Genomic DNA, 23267 nt, shown 5'->3' on the forward strand with positions numbered 1-23267 from the left:
CGTTTTTATTATCTTTATCCACGTAAGACGATCGTTAATTGTACCGTTATAATTTTATTGCATACATCTGTGTATCGTGCTGAACATATAAATGAACAAATTCATCAAAGGAAACAAAAGATATTATATTATCTGGGTTTCCTCAAAATTCTTTTTTGATACGTCGGGAACGCCTCAGTTATCTCGACCACAGAGCGATCCGCCATCTTTCTTCTTCAATAAATAGGACATTACCGGCATTGGATGTCCTAACCTTATTTTTCTTTAGCTGACACACTATTGTAGGTTGTCTCTTCAATCTGAAACGTGTATAAATAATATTATTAATTATTGTACACATATTATTTCATATTTCAAGATTCGAGTTCAATTATTCAAAAATAATAATACATTAGGAATAAATTATAGTGAAAGTTTAAATATATGTATTTATATATGTAAGGATTATTCATTTGTATATGATTGGATTTGTCCAAGATTATATTTCTTCATACTTCACAAATATATTTGTAAATAATAAATATATTTAATTTATATACTGTTATTACTTATTGTATTTGAAAAATATCAATTAGCATATTTTATTAACTAATAAAAAAAAATTTTATCATTTGCATGTTTTTATTATGCACATTATATATATTTTATATCTTCTTATATACAATAGATTTTTTAATGTAAAATTGAAATTAAATAATTTCATTCGTATATTCAAAGAATGCTTATGTAATCAGTTCTCAGAGTGCATCCAACCATTCCAAATATTGTTTGTTTCAATAGTTGTTTACTAACGAAATAAGTAATTTCTAAAAGTAGACTTAATATACGTATACAAGTTTGTTGAGACTTTTTCTCAAAGTCATGTAATTCAATTAAATAATATAATTTTTTTTATAATAAAATTATAATACCAATAGCATATTGAAATGCAAATTTATGTAGAAAAATTGCTGCTTGTTAAATATCTATACTATAGTACTGTAGTACTATTATAGTATTATAAATTCTAATAACATTGAATACATATGAAATTATGTACGAACCCAATATCTATTAATAAAGACTTTATAGAATGACTTGATACCGCTGTGATTCTATTTCTATTTAATTAATTAAAATAGTAATTTTTTGTATACCTTTCTTTCCAATTTTATACAAAACATATTCTTGTTTTTTCAAAAATGTGCAACACTTTTTATATGTACAAGCAATTACGAGCTAAAGGCTGTTTGAGAGGAAGTTGAAGGTTGGAAGAGGTTATGTTCCAGGTTGACTGATAATTTACCTGGGGGTCGAGTGATAGAAGGGGAAGGATTACAAGTTTCCAAACCATAACATGACATAAGTGCAGAGAGTGCACTGCGAACGCCAACTGTTGCCAGTTGTGACCATCTACCAGAACTCACTGCATCATCACCTGCGTAAACCGCGTGTGCATCAAAACTTCCTACTGAGATCATCTTTGTATCTGTAAAAAATAACAATTATATTATTAATATTATAATTCAATGAATATAAATAATTAACTGACCTATAGGAGGTGGATTTAATATAGGAATGTGAGATTCCAGTTGGCCACTTGGTCTTGTATTTCCTGCAAGTCGTAGTTCGGCATGCAGATCTCCTAACAGTTGCACTACTTTTGGATCAGTCTATAGAATAATTATATAAATATTTGATAAAAAATTTTAATTATGAACAATTATATTAACTTATATTAGCATTTACCTCATTGTCTGATCGTAGTGACATAAGATCATCAACACGTATCGGCTTCCCTTGATTTAAGGCATTTGTGAGAATGCTCAATTTTCGTGCAAGAGTATCTTCTGTACTTCCTTCAACAGTATGCGAAGTAGCATCTCCCTTTAGATTGATCGATGATTTTATTGGTGGAGGACTATTATAGTAGTATGATGACGATGGAGATACCATAAAAGGGCCACTTTGATTAAATAATCCATCTCCCCCATAATGAGATTCTGAACTGAGACGATTTCTATGAGAATTATAGCCTGCTTCCATTTTTAACCGTTTAGAAGATCTGAAATCAAATCATAATAAAATCAGAATTTTATAATTAATTCAAAGACTATTAATGCAGAATTTTATGTAGATAATTTTTATGTTATTCAATATTTTTAACATAATATGTTAATATGATAGTATACAATTTTTATAAAACTTTAACAAAATAAATATTCTTGTTATAAGATATTAATTTTATTTAACAGCCAATCAATACTAAGACATTTTCTAAGCATTCATCAACTATATCATCTCTAAGTGAATATATTAGCTAAAACAAAGTTGCATATATAAGAAAGATAACAATATAATACTTTTAACTTAAAGTAAACAATCAAATAAATCTATTTGTAAATTCTGTGATGAATAAAATATTGTATAGAATAGAAACATAAATGAAATGGTATTACATGCATGCAGATAATAGTAATCATGCAAAGATGAAGAGCATCTGAAAATGTACATAATGAACAAGCTTATATAATACATATATATATGTATGTATGTATGTATGTATGTATATACATATATAATACATATATATATATATTTAAGTAAAACATACAATATAATACGAATGCTAAGAACAATTGTTTATTACTCTCGTATAAATGATATCTCTCCTTTTATTTTAAATAAATATTTTTACTAACTTCGTTATATTTTATATAAACGAATAATAAATGATTTTAATCAATTACCTTCGAAATATAAATGAAATATATATATGTAACAGTGAAAAATTGATAATAGAATTCAATTGAAATTGTTAACATGTATGATGAGTTGTGTATAAATGTGTATAATGATAAGAGACCTAAGCAAATTAGATTGTTATCAAAGTAATTGAATTATAAGCAGTTTACATATTTTAGTAAGATAAATGAAAGCATATATACTGTTACAGGATATGTATGTATATTCAGAAATAAATGATGAATTTGGATACCCTGGGTAGAAATATATATATATATATATATATATAGATATATTAACGAATTTGGAATATTTATTACCTATGTAAACTTTTATAAGTGTTACAAAATTTGTCCCTCTATCATTCAGCCATAATTACTTTTATTTCCTGAAACATAATTCGTTTTCGTTAGAATCCATTGTCAATTTTTGTTGTTGTATGTTGTGCTTATATATTTCATATATATATTTTTTTATTTTTTATTATTTTTAAAAATTATATTTTATTATATTTTAAAGTATACGTTAACGTCTGCTAATTCCACAAATAAATATATAAATCCTCATAATACTTTTATTTCGATACAATATACTAATGATTTATTTATTCATTTTTTCAAAACAAAACGTATCGTTTTAATTATCATATCAATCATATCTTGATTGATATGATTAACTAAAAAATTTTTAACAAATAAGCATAGCGGGTGTTCTTTCAATGATTTATCGTTTCAATAGATTTGTATTGTACAATTATTAATTATAAATATTAGTAATTTTAAATAATAAAATTTCAATATTAAATATAATAATTAAATTAGTATACTTTGATCACACACATATTTTATGAAGTTAAGTAAGAACGAGATATATATCCTACAAAAAGATATAAACAATTATTTTGTTTAAATAATTTTATTGTTTAATAGTGTAATATTAATTTTATCAGTTATTCTTTATCAAGTCAATAGATAAAAAATAATTAATCAGGTATTATTTATTTAAGTTTTTGATAAATTATAGCATGTACATGATTTTGAAAACATTGTTTTTAATTTACAAAAAAATAATGCAATACCTGATTTGATTTTTCTTTTTATAAAAATGACTTATAATATTAAATTTTTTTTTGCACCTAATAAATATAAGAATTGATTATAATAACAAATACTTAAATTTATTTCACTCTAGAAAAGAAAAATCTAACTTACATATAAATGCGTAAAATAATATAAACATTATGACAAAGCAATACAGATTATTCAATTGACGCTTTAATAATTTATTAACAAACTTTGATCCTTAATTTGAATTATAGAACAATGAATATGATTTTTTTTTTTAATTATTTACATTATCGGGGATCATTTTCATTTTTGGAACACCCCCAATGCTTAAATATAAGAATTAATGTAAATTTAAAAAACCTTTTTTTAGAAATATTAAACATGAATCATATTTATTTTAAACAAGCCAATTTAGAAAAATGCTTGCCTAAGAAATTTGTGGACATTTTGTTGTTGAATATTACTGTTAACTTCTCTCTGAAGAAATACATTATTTTATTATTATTAATTTTTGATACTCATTATATATAAATGTTTTATTATATATATATATATTGTGACTTTGGAAATAAGAGAAGTATAAGGAAACATACAGTCAAAACTTACTAGTTATCTTCAAAGAATACGATTCTCTTCTGTTACTTTTATTTTCTTATAATAATAATAATAATAATAATAATAATAATATAACACAATAATAATAGTAATAATAATAATAGTAGTAGTAATGATAATAATAATAATAATAATAATAATAATAATAATAATAATAATAATAATAATAGTAATAATAATAATAATAATAATAATAATAATAATAATAATGCATTTTTACGTGACATATATAACATTCAAAAAGATAGGAGATCCTTGGAAAATTATTTTAAAATTGTACCATGTATTTGAATCTGAAACTACACAGAAAAAGAGAGAGAATATTAAAACATTAGTTTTTTTTTAAATCAGATAAACGGTACGACGTAGACATTGTGGAATTGGTAGAGATAGTAACATATACTTTATTTTTTCACTTATGTTATTTAAAAAATGTCTATTTCCCAAGGTCCCAGAGTGTACCTTCAAATCATCGATGCTAATTCCTTAAAGATCATGATTTTGATAAAACAAAATTTTACAAAAATAAAAAAAATGAAGAAGAAACGTATTAGGAGACTAAAAATAATGAAACGATAAATTATTCTTAATATTATCATTAAATATTCAATTGTTTTCTATCAACATATTGCATAAAAACACCTTTGGGTATCTAATAAAAGTATATTACAACAATTTAATTATTATCTTACATTGTAATCACATACATTTGAAACTAACAAAAGGGATTCAAAGTTTCATTATAAGAATGGTGTACAACACTATAATAAAACACATGCAGCAGAGAAAATAAAAATATTAACGGATGTTATTTTCTTTTCTTCTTTCTTTTTTTTCCTAACCATTCATATATTGAAACTTATATTTTAATAATTTGCTTTATACATAGTACAAAGTAACCAACTGCGATACAGTTTTTTGTTTCTTATTTTCATTAAGAATGACCGATCAAAATTTACAGCAGATGTAAATGAATAAATTGACATAACATAAATAAAATAGTTTGTCAAAAATGTTAAGAGATTAACAACTTCCATTATACGTTTATACGTTTACCTACACATTATGCATTCTCTTTATGTCTGTCTGTCTCTCTCTCCCTGCTCTTGATCTTGAAATAAATTGTTCTGCATTCCTTCCGTTTGCTTTAAACTAAAAGGACTTTACATATATTTTTTTTCCAGCCATCGGCACAAACGTATATATGTGTGTGTACATATATACGTGCGTGCGTGCATATATATCTGTATATATATTTTTTCTTCCTATTTCGTACTTATTTCTTATTTAAATTTTAATTGATCCTTGGTGAAAAACAATAGTATGATATACATATATATACATATATGTATATATATATCATTTTAATATACCTTTTATATAATGTAATATTTGATCATCGTCGACTACTAAATTTTAACTTGATCATTTATATGATTTGAACTTGAATAATATTATATTTACAAAACATATTACTGAGACATATTTCAATTCTTAGCATATATACGCAAATTATTATGAATGGATATAATTAATATATATATACATATATTTCTAATGAAATAACAGCAGGGTGCGTAAATAATTATTTGAGCACTCTGCGTAGTTTTAAGAATATTCATTTATGTATATATGCATGCCCATACACGTATTAATTTATATATATGTACATATTTTTATTATATTTATTTGGTAATGAAAACAAATTAATTGAAAATGATATTTCCTTACTCTGTTTTTTTTTTTTAAATAAGAAACCTTTAGCGTGACCATTTGTAGTAATTGAAAAAATGGTAGTTTTGATCACAGTAAATTGGGGAGAGGTACAGCTTTTACATATATATATAAAGATAATAGCGACATAATAAATGAACTAGATATTTTCATTGAATTGGCGAGCACAAAAATCTTAGGATGTTTATTACGTGTGTATGTGTAGCAGTACCAACGCCATATTCCAAATGACTATATATATTATTAAATCAGTAATTTAATGCATAGCGACAAATATAAAAGTAGGTTGTATAAAAATGTACAACGTTTAATGAAAACGTTCATTGCAGTCCCCTGTGTATTCTAAATTACACAGATCTTAAATCATCTAAAAGTAATCTGGAAAATGAAGAATGCTGGCATCAAATCTCTGCAGCTCTGACCCATTACTTTTCTTTTCTTTTCTCTTTTTATTTATTCATTTATTTATGTATTCATTCATTTATTCATTTATTTATTTACCGTTTTCTTTTTCTTTCATTCCTTTATTCCTATCTAAAGGCGTCGACTTCTTTGGTCATTCGCCGAGTTCTGACCTTTAAATAGAAAGTAACGCCATGTATATGTTCACATATTTATTTTATATCGATCTTCGATAATATTTTTTTTTCATTTGTTATATAGTGGAATCTTTAATTAAATTGACTTTATCAAAAAAAAAAAAAAACTAAAAGGAATCTTATTTATTTACTAATTGAAACTGAGCATGCAAACGAGCGAAGCAAGAAAACGAGGTGGTACACTACACATTTATATATATATATATATATGATATATAATATATATATCATTCTTCAGAAGTAATACTAGTAACATAATAATTAGCTAAGAAAGAATAATAAATGCCAAGCATAACTGCGGTACACAGCCAGCTATGTGTGTATGTAAGCAATTAATTTCTGGTAAGTTCTGGAACATTAATTGTCTCTCGAGAATTACTCACCCTCCAACGTCTGATATATCTTCAATGGCTCTATGAGGACCTCCTCCTCTATTTGGAATATTTAAAAGAGGTATTCTTCCCGTAGAGCTCTCATTTTGATCCCTTAATTGACGTCTTCGTTTTTTGCTCCACAATTCATGACAATCCTGCCAAGTTGGCAGGTTAGGTACAGGCATCCTAATTATCATATATATTAATATATATATATATATATATATATATATCATATATATCATAATTAACTAAGTAGAAAATACTTTTACATTATGGGTTGAATGTATATGTAAAATTAAAAACGTACAGCTCAGGGTCGACATTTCTCAACCAATTACTTTTTAATGCGTCAGCTGCCGTTATACGTTTTTCAGGATCTAATTCTAACATTTTATCCAAAAGATCCAATGCTGGTGGCGGCATAAATGAAAACTCCTCTCTTAAACGTCGTCTATGTGACTTTCTTGGTCTAAGCGTATGCCATAAAGGTAAGTTTATAACGGATGGCCAAACGGCTGGAGTAGGTGTACCGCAAATTCTTGAAATCATTTCTAATTGTAGCATTTCTATATTTGCCTGTTTAACAAGTTCAAACAAATTATTTTAACATTAATAATACGTTTATCGAAGTATGTGCAATAATTTTGAAATTACCTGTACCTGGAATAAAGGTTTTTTATAAAACAGTTCTCCTAAAATACATCCGCAGCTCCAAACGTCAATGGCAGGCCCGTACCGTTCCTCACCCAATAAAAGTTCAGGTGGTCTATACCATAACGTAATAACTTTATTCGTATATGGTCTTTGACGATCTTCAGCATTGTAAAGCCTCGCTAATCCAAAATCTGCTAATTTTACTTCCCCTCTAAGAGATATGAAGATAATTAAATAACATCTGACTAAAGATGTTGATTCTAATATTCTGACTATTTTTAAAAATATATATAATATTTTTAAAAATTTTTACCTATTATTCATCAATATATTAGAACATTTAATATCTCTATGCAAGAAATTTTTACTATGACAGTAATTTAGTCCATCCAATAATTGTTTCATTATACTGGCGTTGTTCATTTCATTAAAATCAACCATGCCAGATTCTAAGAGTCCCATTAAATCGTGATCCATATATTCAAAGACAAGATAAAACGATCCTTTATCCTGTAATATAAACATACATGAATACTATACAATATTTCTTAAAATACTTTGAATTATTATTAAATCAATTTTTAACTTTATATCAATTTCTTGATATTTCTATTTTTATACCTTTCTAAAATCCAAAGCATCTTGCTTATCAGTCACGATTTCTCGAAGATTAACAATATTCTTGTGATTTAACTGTCTTAATATTTTAATCTCGCGGACCGCCGTTATAGGAAAACCTTCCTTCTCATTTTCTAAACGAACTTTTTTTAAGGCAACAAGTATACCCGCTCTCTTATCTTGAGCTTTGTATACTTGGCCATAAGTGCCTTCCCCAATCTGCGTAATAAATTCAAATACGTCAACGCAACGTTCGCCCCAATCCTTGCCACCAGAGGCTGACATAGGAAGATGACAATTCCGTGAACTTCTCCTTTTTAATATTTTTGGCCTCTTCAATTTTGGCTTTGGAGTGATACGTTCAACTACGTGTTGCGGTGGCGTCGCATTTGGATCTTCTTCTCCACTCAAATCTTCAGACCCAGGAACGACTAGAAATATAATTGTAATTTATTGTATTATTATTATATTTATCATTTAATAGATTTTATTTAACATATATGAAATAAAGACAAATAATACTAACCTGGTGGCATAGGCAAATCTTTAATGCTCTTTTTCTGCGGTGGTTTGGGAGTCGAAGATGGGAATTTCATTTGTGCTTTACTTGGCGGACTTGGCGAATGACTAGGAGGTGAATCTATACTCTCCAAATCGTTCTGATTAATACCAGGTGGTAATGGTAATTTTGATAAACTCTTAGTCTTAAATGCTACAATAGGTGGCTTTGGCGGATCCACTGATTTCAAAGGAACTAGGTTATTTGGTAAATTAAATTTGGACATAACTGTATTTGGTGCTGGAACTGGAATAGGAATAGGTGGCGGAGGAACTGATAAATTTGCAAGAACTGTTGGTAGTACTGGTACAGGAATAGGCACTGGTACAGGTACATGTGACAAGCCTGATGTATTTCTAGTTTCAGGTTGAGGCAGTGGCGGAGGCTGTGCACTCATGTTAGCTGGAATGCTCGGACTATTTGCAATAGTAGCATGACAATTGTTGGGTACGGATATTGTTGGTGATGTACGCACGACGGTATGAGATGGTGCATTTGTCCTTGGTATAACATTGGAAGATGCACTATGTGTCGAATGCATCGGTAAAGGTGGAGTTCTCCCTGCTATATTAATATCTTCTGTGACCGGAACTGGAATGTTAACAACATCAAGAGATTTCATAGTTTCGTTTGATGATTTCAATGGTTCTTTATGACTTAAAGGTTTGCTTTTGTTATCAAAGTTAGCCTTATTTTCAGTCGCTCCGGTACTTGAATCTTTCTCGTCTGTGCCTTCTATTATTTGAACCTCATCTTGATTGATAGCTTTCTCCTTCGCCGCTTGTAACTTTTTATATGCCAATTCTCTCATATTTCTATCCTTGACAAGTTCAGCAAACAAACTAGTTTCATTTATTTTAGCTTGCATCCGAAGATTTCTTGCAGTAATACTTGTTGGACTTCTAGCTCTTGACCTATGCGGAGACGGAGAAGGAATCCTCGAGGGACGCGGGCTTTTTGATTTATGCTTTCTCGACGATTTGTGTGATTTACTAGGTGAACGTGATTTTTTAGGACTTCGACTTCTTCTTCGCGAACGTGATCTCGAACGTGATTGCATTTTTCTAGTCCATCGCCCAGGACTACGAGATCGTGATCGTGAAAGTGGCATAGGCAACCTTAATAAATAAAAAGTAGTGAATTCATTATTATATCTATAATTATAAATAAAGAAAGTTTTGTTATTTTTTTTTTTTTTATTAAAGTTTTATTATTAAAGAATTATTATTACCTGCTGCTGGTAGGACTTCTAATTGATCTTGATTTTCTTTTATCCCTCCTATCTTTTTCATGATGTCTATACCTTCGATCAGATCCTACTTCCTTTCTTCTGCGTTTACTCGAAGAAGGAGATGTAGAAGGATCACCTCTTCTTCTGTGATTTACAGGGCTGGGACTAAATTCTCTTCGTCTCAATGTTGATGGACTAGGACTGTGTCTGGTTCTATGTAACATAGGACTAAAATCTCTTCTTCGTGGTGGACTATGATCTCTACGCCTTGCTGGGCTAGGACTATGAGGTCGCCTACGAGTTGAACTAGTTGTTGCATTGGGACTAGCAGGACTATGTCTTGTATGTATATTGGGACTATGTTTCTGTCTCTCTGGACTGTGTTTTCTTGTAGATGTGCTTGTTTTGTTACCTATTGGCGTTGTTGCCCTAGGTGGTAATAATGGAGTATGTGGTGACTCTGTTTGTCGAATGGGTGAATGAGGAGGTGGTGTAACGTTCCTAGGTTGCCTTATCAACTCAAGTTCTACGTCACTGAGACATCTTTGTTCTTGAGGAGTAGCAGGCGATATAGGAGAAGTACTATCCTTCAAAGGTAAAGGAGGGGATTCTGACCAATTTTCAATTGGCTTTTCGTGATCTGGACTGATTATAACTTCTTCAGTTATATGATGTGGACTAAGGCTACGAGAACATCGTTTAGATTTTCTCTTCTTCTTTTTACCTATACTAGATGATGGACTTAAACTTCTTTTCTTCTTTTTCTCTCGTTTATGTTTCTTCTCTTTCCTTCTAGGATAACGTCTAGATTCTTCTTCGTATTCTGGCGTACCACTGTGCATACTTGTTGCAGGTTGTTGCTCGTTTGACGAGTAATGTCTGTTAGAATGTCTGTGCTGTACTGGAGGAGAAGGTGAAAGACTAATTGGTGATGCTCCAAGAGTTCTTTGAGGACTATTTCTGTAATACGTCCTTTGCAGAACAGTTTCAGGTACATCTCCGTCCGTATAACTATTACCTCTGCTATCCTCTGACTGAATTTCTCCTGCTTCTGGTTCAGATAGATCTTCGCTACTTACATCGGAATATTCAACCAATGGTTTGACGATAGAGGAGGCTACAGTTGGTACGCTTTCTAAAGATTTGTCGCGTGACCTTTTCTTCTTTTTTTTACCAGAACTTTTACTCTTGCCATGCCGTCTGTGTCTGCTTTTATCAGAGCTCTCAAAACTATGACGATTTACATCACTGCCTGCACTACTTCTCCTCCGCGATCTAAATCTCCCATTACGTTCACCTCTTTCGATGTCACGACTGCTAGGCATGTCACCTTCTAAAATAAAAAATATCCTTACTTCAGAAGTAACCTAACATTGTTAATTTTCTCTATGCAGATGAAACTTACTTATCAATTATTTAATTAGTAAAAATATATTATGTATTAATAAGCTTAAAATAAAATATTATTATTTATAAACTATATATCTAATAATGAAAACAGATAAAGGTAGAAGATAGATATTTAAAGATATTTCATAAAGATCATACAGAATTTTGTTACAGTAACATTAAACATACTTTCTCCAATTTTTTTCTTTCGAACAAATCTAATGTTTGAGAAATATGTTTTGTTCGATGAATATACACATATCATTAACATTGTTTAATTCTAATTTTGAATACGTGTATTTAATTTTGTACAAGTTAAAATTGTTGAATGAAACAAATATTTACTCTTGAACATTACTTAAATGCAAAAATATAAATTACTTAATCAATTATTATTTATTAAATATAAATGATTAAAAAATAGATATTTTTGTTCCATGAAAAATCGAAGAGAAAAGTTATCTTTAAATTTATACTACATACTTTCTTCCCCCTTTTTTCTTTTTTTATTTTATTTCTAAGTCGATAGTCACGTATAAAGAAGCACTTACACGTTATATACACGCGAATGTATGAGAGCTATAAACACACAGGTGCGCGCGCGCGCAGTGCACTTCGACATCATGATATTGCGGAAGAAGATATCCATAGATCGAATCCATCGACTTATTAATGACGTTTTAATATTATACAAGAGTCATTGAATTAGTTGCAAAACATATTGTAACTCATTACACTAGTATATCCAGTTTTCAACAGTTACATCAAGAACACGGAATTTTTCAATCGACGAAGTACAGCCGCCATTGCGAAGAACTGAGTGGCACAAGGGAGTTGCCCGATTTTCACGATCAGGAAAGAAAATTCTTAAGACATAATTTTCAACAATGAATAATGCACAGATAACACACATCGATTGATAATATATACTCACGTGTGATATAAATCTTGTGATATCGTGCTGTAAGTTGAGATCCTTTTCATCGGACTGGTCCAACGTAGCGATGAATATAACGGTTACATTCGTTGATTCAGATAAAGAGTTTTACCACATATTACGTAGGCCCACAAGTTTGATCTTATAAGGATATATCTATCGCAACAATTTAATGTTTAGACAATCATATTTTTATGACTTTAATATCCGATGCATCATATCTCATGTATTTCAGTTTGGATTATATTTGGTTTTATCATAAATGTAGCTCGAATAAGCAGAAGCCATTAACCATTAGCATGTCCTTACCTGATGTAACAATGATAGTGCTGCCACTGCTTCAAAATTGCGGCAAAAATAAGAAGCTTATGTGGATCTTCTCTGATTGGCTAAAATCAAATTGCATCATAATAAACTATTACAAATTTAGAACGTGAATCTATGCTAAGATATCTTTTTTTCGCATAAATAAATCTGTTGTAATTTATTCAACGATATATATCTATACGTTTGGAGAAAACTCGAATTTTAAATATATAACAATAATATTTCAATATTTCTAGAGAAATCTATGCTAAGATATTAAAATTTTTTATCTGAATGATTACCTTTTGGTTTTACGTTTATTTAATTACACATCTTTTTTTTATTTGTTTTTATCTTTTTTCTTGTTAAAAGTGTTAACAATTTTATATTCGCACGAGTCTTATATTAATCTCACTTATATATATTACATATTTATCCATTAGGATAATCGATATATATCGATACGAATTGGCGTTGTATAAATGATAATCTACAAATTTATAATTAACTATTATGATTCAATATAAATTATTTTTCTTAAAATTGAAGAAAATAGTCTTTAACTACACAATTTTATAATTTTTTATTTTACATACGTATATTGATGACATAAAGAAATCTCAATACAAAATTATAAATAACCACATTTAGATACTGCATATACGAGACGTTTTATATATTTTTACATATATATAAACATATATATATAAAGTTCATTTTTTGTAGAAATTTAACGATTAAGTGCTTTTTTCACAGTACAACTAAATTTCCAATCAACGCGAAGCTATAGTAAAAGATTTAAGGCACTTTCACTATAATAAATTCCTATTCGTCAATGTAAATAACAAAATTCAATCGGCCAATGAATTTGAAGAACCCTTGTAAAGTTGCAAAATGTAGTGATCATTATTGGTTAATGCAAATAATACATAAAAATAAATTTGATTTGAGAGATACGATCTGGAAATATGTATTAGAGGAAGTATAGCGGATGTCGTTGCCCGAAAACTGTAGTAGCGTCCGTGGCGAGAAGATAGAATTTAACTTCTGGTAATCCATTGTGGTTCATTCGACGTGTTCGAGTTAGATTCTAATGCAGATGTCTCATATTTTTCAACATTATTTTTTTCTCTTTTTTATTTAAAGTGTTCAACGTTAAAATAAATATATATATACATATATATATATATATATATACATACATACATATATAAATATATATTCACATATTATTTTCAAATCGCGAAAAGGGATTAATTGCTCCATGAGCGTATGGTGATATACAGCCTGAAAAAATTACATCACGAGGAAAACAGCAGGTTGTTTGGCTACTATTATTTCTCATATTCAAGACAATTTATTATTTTTATCAAGAATAATAATAATAAATTAACGAGCAACGGAATAATTTTGTAACAGAGTTTATAATCTAACCTTCAACTTATATTTCAACTAACATTAAGATAGAAAGTTAAAAGTTTTGTTTAAGTATCTATATCGGAGGAACACACATGTTCGTTTAAATTAACATAATTAATTTATAAATTGTCTTATATATTATATATTTTTTACTTTATTCTATTTTATACATTGAACAAATTATAAATTCTTTATTATTTAGATATTATCTTTGAATTATTCATGTTTCATTGTTGCGCAGTATAATATTATTGCAAAAATAATAATTTTTTTCATGCATGTAATGAATATTATATAAATAAAATCAATTACTTTTAAATGTTGATATTTCCATATTATAATAGGTTTAATTGATTTTTCATTTCAGAATTAATTGAGGATATGGATTTGTTGATATGCGAATTTTAAACAGCTGCTTTTAAAAATGTTCATCTTTTATTTTATTCACGAATCATCCTATTAGGATATTTAATGTTATTATAGAGTAAGCTGTAAATAAAATATTTGGAAAATGTCAACCAATACTCAGTTCTCGAATCTTTCACCGGCAATAAGTTTGCCTAACATGTCAGTACCACCACCATCTGCGCCAAATTTATCAGCACCACCTCCTAATTTAACAACCATAAATACCTCTGGAAGTTATCAACATCGATATACCAATCATAGAGAGGCAAATCGCGGTTTTTTTAAACCGTTTAGACCGTATCATGCCCCTAAAGTAGTAGCGGGTGGTCAGGATACTTTACAAGATGAATTTGATGGAAAAAGACTTAGAAAATCTGTTATGCGAAAGACGGTTGATTATAATTCAGCTATTATTAAAAGTTTAGAGGTAATTCAGAATAATTTTAATAAAACATGATAATAATTGCTAATTTTTACAAAATTACTATATGTATTAATATGTATTGAATTGATTAATTATTACATATGTAATATACAATTATACATTTTTTTTTATGTATAGAACCGTGTATGGCAAAGAGATTACAGAGATAGACGTGCTCTTCAACCAGATGTCATATATTATCCCGATCTTCTTCCACCTCCAAGTTATGTTGATAATCCAATTAATGCTGTCACTACAAGATTTGTAAAGACTGCTACTAATAAAATGCGTTGTCCAATATTTTGTATGGCGTGGACACCGGAAGGTAGACGATTAGTTACTGGAGCATCTAGCGGCGAATTTACTTTGTGGAACGGTCTTACGTTTAATTTTGAAACTATTCTTCAGGTATGCTATAAGTAATGAAATTAAAATTTTATTTCTATAATGAATTGCATATATAAGATATGCACAATATTTTATTAGATTTTTGAAGATGAAAAAATTTATGAATATGTCAATTCATACTAATATTTATAATTAAACAAATAGTCAATTTCTGCATATCTTATATACATACTGGGATTAAATGTTTATTATACAAATTTTGACGTGTTTGTTCAGGCACACGACAGTCCTGTAAGAACAATGGTATGGTCGCACAACGAGAGCTGGATGGTGACAGGAGATCATGCGGGTTATGTTAAATATTGGCAGAGCAACATGAACAATGTCAAGATGTTTCAAGCACACAAAGAAGCAATTAGAGGACTCAGGTATAGCATCCACCTCATTAGTCCTTATGTCTCTTGCGCCACTGTTATCAATTCATTCATCTTTGCAGTAGGTAGGATATTATTGACTGTGACTATCATTCTCTTCTCCTTCTTGTTTTATATCATTTATAAACAAATAGTAATAATAATTATTATATGGGTACATAGGTGAATATTTTAACAAACCTTTCAATGGGAAATTTTCAAAGATAATTATCCAGTATTTTTGTCTTCATATTAGAATAAATCTAATGAGACAAAACAAGTCTATCATGCTATCAGATTTATTTTTGAATAAATTGTTCCTTAATGAAAAAATTATTTTGCAATACGAGTAAATACGAGATGTATAATATAATATTCTTTATTATATTCATTTCGTTACTTTCCAATTGTAATTTTTGTGAGCATGATGTTTTTAGTAAAAATTGTCAATTTTATTTACAAAAAGTACATTGTTTTTTGAAGATTTATGGTATTAGGCTGTTAGAATCATCTCCTTCCCCCACCCCCAAACAAAAAACATGAATAAAATCTTCAATGTCTGAAATAATATCAATTAGATGTGGTGCAGGTACGACATACAGTCACGACATATTAGTTCTTCACGTTTTTTCGATTTAAGGAGTTATATGGCTAGGTTATTATTGGGCAAAGATGTATATTTTACATTTATAAATAAAAAGAAAGACAAATATAAATATATATATGAACCATAGTACCTAGCTGAGATTCCCATTGAATAATAATAAAAATAAAGATCCTCTGTCCTTTACATCATCCAAGTTGCGATAAAAAACAAATTGAACAAAGATATTGCAGTAATGCATGGCTCTGTTAATAAAGTATCTTTTCTTTCATTTATATCACTTGTGCCCTTTTGCAAAGGTGTGTGTGAGTGTATAATTGCATTAGTGTGTATGTACAAATTAGGGAGAGGGTGACAGAGAGAGAGAGAGAGAGAGAGAGAGGGAGTAACAGAGAGATATAATGCAATTGATGTACATATCAGATATTTTTTTTGTACAATAAATGTTAAATTTTAAAACAATATCAAATTGAATCTATCGTCCGGCAGTCATGTGGCATAAGAGTTGAATTATTTCTTTTTACAGGATTAAAACGATTTAACCACTTTTCTTGGTGGTAGATCTTCGCTTGAATGCCAGATATGACTGTTGGAGATGGCTTTTTGTTTATTTACAATATTTATTACATACATTAAACATTCTATTTATCGATGATGTCTGTCTGTTCCTTAAAGTACGTTTGTAGTAGAAAATGCAAATTTGACCAAACTTTAAGCAACTGCCATATCTATAGAAACAAGAGCTTAAAAATAAAAAAATAAAAAAACATATTTAAAAAATACGTAGATTTTATTTTTGTTAGGAAGTACATTCTTGCCCATATCGTTTGAAAAACTTATTCATAAAATTTACTTTCAAATTTTAAATTCTCATAGCCAAATCAAAAAAATATATATCTAAAAGATTCAATTCATTTTAGCTTAGAGAAGTTTTATATATACGCCTATATTCGTGATCAGATTTAATTATTTCAAGTTATTAATTATTTGCAAAGATGTCTCATACGAGAAAATAAAATATTTAAATGTAGATTTCATGTGCATGTGTAGAAATATATACATATATATAATTGATATTTTCTCTCTACAGTGAAAACAATAAAAATTATAGTTTATAGTACTACTTATCTTATTTATTTCATCTATGGGAAGAGTATGCATGTAAAACATGGATTCAATGAAGAAATTAATAATACAATGTTTTCTATTATTTTTGATGACTGCTAATGAAAGTCGTAAGATATTTCTCTGAAATTTTACTCCTTTTCCTTCTTATTTTAAATACGTGTAAATAAACTGCAAATATGAAATTTTATACAAATACAAATTTTTTGATAATTATTGTATTACCTTTTAAAAATTATAATTGATATTTTTTTTCCATTACAATTTGTATGATATATGAATTTAGTTTTACAATGATATACATATATATATATTAAAAGAAGAAATATTCAGAATAATAATAATAATAATAATAATAATAATAATAATAATAATAATAATAATAGTAATAATAATAATAATATATTATTTAACAAATAAAAAAACTACTATTTTATATGCTTGGTAATTCATTGTCCATTTGTAATTTTTGTGTTTTGGGTGGGTAGTTTCAGTCCAACGGATCATAAACTGGCAACTTGTAGTGATGATGGTACTGTCAGGATTTGGGACTTCCTACGCTGCCACGAAGAACGAATTCTCAGGGGTATAATTTTAATACATTTTTTAAAACATCTTGTTTTTCTTAAATTAATTTGAAATAATTTCATACAAAAGCGCGATATTATTTATATTTGAAATTAATTATTTTAGATATTATAATGTTAATACAATGCGAGCCATTTTTTGTTCAGTAAAAATAGCATTAAAAGTAAATCATTGTTTTTTTCTTAATAACAGTAATAATTCACGATATTTTTCTCTACAGGTCATGGTGCAGATGTTAAATGTGTACATTGGCATCCACAAAAAAGTCTAGTCATCTCAGGAAGCAAAGATAATCAGCAACCTGTAAAGCTTTGGGATCCAAAAAGTGGACAATCACTTGCTACTCTACATGCACATAAATCAACCGTAATGGATATCAAGTGGAATGAGAATGGTAATTGGCTAGTGACTGCATCACGAGATCATTTGCTTAAATTATTTGATCTCAGAAACCTCAATCAAGAAGTCCAAACTTTTCGTGGTCATAAAAAAGAGGCATCTAGTGTTGCATGGCATCCAAGTCATGAAGGACTTTTTTGCAGTGGCGGCAGCGATGGTGCAATACTCTTTTGGCATGTCGGGTATGTAAACATATTCGGAATTATCTATTTTTCATATATATATTTATGATATTTCTTTTTTTTTAATACGTGTTATTTTTTTATTTAACATTAGAGCTGACAAAGAAGTTGGTGCAATAGAACAAGCTCATGATAGTATAGTATGGACATTGGCATGGCATCCATTGGGACACATTCTATGCTCTGGAAGTAATGATCATACTTCTAAATTTTGGACACGCAATAGACCTGGTGATCTTATGAGAGACAAATATAATCTTAATACATTACCCGCTGGAACAGCAGGAGTTGATGATCATGAAATAGGTAAGTTTATAATTAACATGATAAACGTGATTTCTCATATACTACGATTTCACATACTATAATTAAATATAGGAAATAAATAAATAAATGTAGATTTTTTATAAGCAAATGATATTATAAGTTTTCTATTATTTTTTACAGCCGATGAAGCAGCGGTAATACCTGGTATGGGACCAGAAGATAGAATTAATGCTGATGGTGAATTAGAAGATAAAAGTGGAGAAATTCCTGGATTAGATTTAGATCATGCAGTGGACGAAGGGAAGAAATTTACTAATAAAAAGGTCCCATATAGTAAGCCAATACCTAGAAATTTCCAAGCCCAGTGGAATGAAATGGAGGCAGAAGATATGGAGCAAGTAGAAGCCTTGAATGCTTTTGTAAATCAATTAATCGAAACAACGCCAGGAGCTGTACCATTAAGCGAACTTACTCCTACTGCTATTATATTATATGGCAAAATGATAACTGTTGAAGGTAAAAATATTATCTCAGATCAATTTTGTTGTATCTTATATATATATATATATATATATATATATATATATATATGGCTATTTTAAATTGAATTAATATTAATATTTAAATATGAATTTTTATTTGTTACAGCGGGATCAAAATTATCGGAAGCAATTGGTAAAGGAAACGAAGCTATAAATAAATTAGTATTTTCTGGTGAAATAGATGAATTGAGAGACGTCTTGGGTCCATTAAATAGCGTTGACGAGACGGAAGATTATTTACAAGACGAAGGAGAAATAGACTATTCTAAAGTTCCCGATATTGACCTACCTCCACCCTTACCTAGTTCGAAGTTTGCACAAAATCCAGAATTACTTAAAACTTTAAATCGTGGCGGAAAGCGAAAGTTTGACCAATTGATTGGTTGGAGTGATGGAGGAGCTAGTGATCGAACATCGAAAATTCATCAACCAGTATTTGGTGGTGTCATTACAGAAGATGTACAATCAAGTGATGGAGACACTAGATACAGTTCTGGTAAATCCAATGATAATGGTTCCTTCCAAGGTCAAGACGAAGATTTAAGAAGAGATTCAAGAAGTATGCAACGAACGGGTGATGAAGATTTAAGATATAACACATCCAGTGGACCTGGTAGACCAGGATCTCGATCGGAATACGATATAAGAAGCAATTATGGAGACAAAGATTTTAGGAGTATGAATTCACCGGGATTTATGTTAAAAAAATCATCTGAAAACGATTTGTATGACGATAAAGAACGAGATGGATCTCGATGGGAAGATGACAAGATTATGGGTAGTGGCTCTAGAAAAACAGATAATAACTTTCCGAACAGTAATTTTGATAAACGGGATAATATTCAATTAAATATTGGACCTGGAATGGGTAGTAATTTGTCTCATATAGGAAATAATATGTCCCATTTACCAAACCATCATAACATGCAAAATATTAATCCTAACATGCCACTACCAATTCCAAATCTCGTTCAACATCCAAACATGCCTCAGCATCCTGGTATGCAAAATAAAATGCCTCCTCAAGGAATGGATGGTCCAATGCCACCACACATGATGCATCATCCTGGTATGCATCCTGCTTTTGGTCCTAATGGACCACCGCCACCAGGAGGTTTCGGTCCCAATTTTAGACCTCCTAATGGAAATTTTGGACCAAACCAACATTTCAGGCCAAATCCTATGCCACCGTTTGGTCCAAATCAAGGACCACCACCTTTCAACAGTAATTTCCAAGGAACACCACCAAACTTTCGTGTACCTAATTCCGGACCACCCAACTTCGATCGTCCTGGTTTCGGCCCAAATTTTCGTGGACAAAATGTCGGCGGTCAAAATCCTCCAAACCATTTCAATTCTAATTTCGGTAATTTTGGTTGTAACAAAAGTGGACCTAATCGTGGAATTAATCGTGGACCTAATGACAATAATATGGGAAGAAACGGATATAACAATCGTGGAAGAGTACGTGATAGTGACCAATCAAGAGGTACGAGAGGAAGAGACAATTATTGAAAGGATTAAAATAATATGAAAAAAAGTGTTTAACATTGTCCAACAATTATCAATGAATTACATTCTACCTATGCGAACTGAAGGAACTTTACTGGTTGCATTGGTATTATTCAATATTATAATTTTGCCTAAATGGTGACGCGTCATAAGCAGTGCCGTGTAATATACTAATTCATGTTGGTTGCATTATAAAGCCTTTTACAGAGATAATTGAAGCATTAATTGCTAATTTATGAATATGACTTGTATGGCGAGGAGTGCATTTGTCTTTATAAATAAACTTTTGCTTTTTTTCTTTTAAATTCGAAGAATCACAGAATCGAAACTGTTGATTGAGTGAAAGTTTGTGGAAAAATTAAAAATTATTGTCGAAGGTGAATAAACTTATGTACAGGATTATTGGTATTAAAAAGCATAATGTACGTTTCACTTGATATATTATAATTATTATTAACTGATATATAAAGAATATAAATTTATATTCTTATATATATATAAATATTACGTAGTAGATATCAACAATAATATTATGCGATAAAATGACATATGAAACGTTGCTATGAAGACATTCACTTTGGATTATAAATATGAATTATTATCGAAATCACTATACAAATAATTATATATTTGTCTGTAAATGATTTATAATCGGCGAACATGTGAGACGGAAATGATTTATTCATTATTAATAATAAAATAGAGCAAGACACAAGAACTTTTATTTGAAGTGTTCCCATACTCATTTGTGCAAATAATGAGATGAGGATCTCAAACTTCACGATCATATAAAATAAAATAAAAGAAACAGTTTAATAACGAATATTACAATATTTAGCAAAAATATAATGATAATAAGCATTTAATTTTTTAAGTTTATTAAAAGCATCACTACAATCTAACAAATAATAACAGACTAATTAAAACAAGAACAACATTTTTCCGTACTTTGTTATAGATAGAAAAAAAAAGAAAGAACGAAAGAGAAAGAGAGAGAAGAAATAGAATGCAACTTACAAACTCGTAATTAAATTATTAGCATACATCACGAATAAATGATAAATTTAAGAGCTATTGAAGTAATAAAAATCTGAAACTATAATTTTTCCAAAATTATTGAAATTTTATATATCGATGATCCCTGCACATTTGGAAGTATCCCTTCTAATATATTTATGACATTACCGTATATAATTCTTGTATTTTATTATTGTTACTATTATTACTATTATATTTGAGCCTTATTCATAAATGGTTTGCTTTCTCTAAAAATGAAATGTACTAAGTTTTAGGGTAGTTTATTATTCTTATTTGAGGAAGGACCTTTATTATTATTATTTTTATTTTTAGTATTATATTAATTGCAATTATTTTATGACTAGCCTCCTCAAATGTTTTCCAATCTAAAAATTGGCATTAAAATGGAACATTTGCTAAGAGTGTTAGCGAGTTGGTAGATAGTAAGTAGTGTAGGAGAGATTTGATGGATTATTGGTAGGATTGCAGGTTAGGATATGATTTCTCTTGATTTTTGAAGATAGGAGAGAATCAAGGCTCACGTGGGCAGGGTTGCATCCCTGAAGTAGACCTGTCTCAATCAGGATTACCAAGAGTGTTTACCTACTAACCGTATTAATTGCAATATACAATCTAAAATTTCTTAATCTGTTAATTGTGATGTCACATATACATATGCGTATTTTTGAAGATTATTTTTTTGCATCTCATCTATATATATTATGTGTGTGTGTTGTAAAAAAATAATTGATTTTTAAAAATAACAAATATGTATATGCGACTTAAGCAGTTAACAGGTTAAATCATCGAATTTATATTTTTTTTTAAAGAAATAGAAGCTTACAAATAAGTTTACGATTCTTATTTCTAATTTAATCTATTTTTTAAAATATTATCTAGCACTAAACTGTAATTAATAAAACGTTATTTTCGAAAAAAAAGCTATTCACGAACAAATATTCAAGGAACTTCTTATATGATATTTCCAATAATAAAATTTATAAATTGGTTGTAAAGAAGTAACATAAGAAAAAAAAAGTATTTCATTATTTGAGATGACGTTACTAATAATTTTAAATATTATTAAATATTAAACGTGATTTGCCATCTTTCGTTCAAAGCGACCTCAGCGACAGGTGCGGACAAAATATGAATTACAAGTGCAACAGGGAAACACCCCCACTATGCATTTGTCATGCAGGTTATTCC

The 23267-nt window shown here is 29.0% G+C and overlaps 2 protein-coding genes across 9 annotated transcripts; one reads left to right on the forward strand and one right to left on the reverse strand.

Annotated features, from left to right (window-relative positions):
- Positions 1–34: 34 nt before the first annotated feature.
- Positions 35–12832, reverse strand: LOC122517233 (cyclin-dependent kinase 12). 7 transcript variants are annotated; one of them, XM_043635680.1, is made up of 13 exons: positions 12502–12832; positions 12119–12433; positions 10179–11511; positions 8915–10065; positions 8392–8819; positions 8084–8280; positions 7771–7981; positions 7424–7692; positions 7123–7299; positions 1729–2044; positions 1532–1652; positions 1286–1468; positions 35–299 (listed from the first exon to the last, which is right to left on the reverse strand). In XM_043635680.1, exons 3-13 carry the CDS (start codon positions 11501–11503, stop codon positions 295–297), a joined length of 4383 nt encoding a protein of 1460 aa, XP_043491615.1. In that variant the 5' UTR covers positions 11504–11511; positions 12119–12433; positions 12502–12832; the 3' UTR covers positions 35–294. The 7 variants fall into 7 exon arrangements, 6 of the variants coding, with proteins under 6 accessions (XP_043491615.1, XP_043491613.1, XP_043491614.1 ...); XM_043635678.1 differs by lacking the exon at positions 35–299 and having other exon boundaries at positions 765–1468; positions 12119–12383; XM_043635679.1 differs by lacking the exon at positions 35–299 and having other exon boundaries at positions 765–1468; positions 7777–7981.
- A 717-nt stretch (positions 12833–13549) lies between these two features.
- Positions 13550–21756, forward strand: LOC122517234 (pre-mRNA 3' end processing protein WDR33). 2 transcript variants are annotated; one of them, XM_043635682.1, is made up of 10 exons: positions 13550–13860; positions 14061–14129; positions 14597–15064; positions 15200–15469; positions 15686–15837; positions 18040–18137; positions 18360–18720; positions 18815–19026; positions 19168–19503; positions 19636–21756. In XM_043635682.1, exons 3-10 carry the CDS (start codon positions 14741–14743, stop codon positions 21042–21044), a joined length of 3162 nt encoding a protein of 1053 aa, XP_043491617.1. In that variant the 5' UTR covers positions 13550–13860; positions 14061–14129; positions 14597–14740; the 3' UTR covers positions 21045–21756. The 2 variants fall into 2 exon arrangements, with proteins under 2 accessions (XP_043491617.1, XP_043491618.1); XM_043635683.1 differs by lacking the exon at positions 14061–14129.
- Positions 21757–23267: the final 1511 nt, after the last annotated feature.

This window comes from Polistes fuscatus, unplaced genomic scaffold (genome assembly GCF_010416935.1).
Source record: "Polistes fuscatus isolate 324 unplaced genomic scaffold, CU_Pfus_HIC Scaffold2, whole genome shotgun sequence".
Lineage (NCBI taxonomy): Eukaryota > Metazoa > Arthropoda > Insecta > Hymenoptera > Vespidae > Polistes > Polistes fuscatus.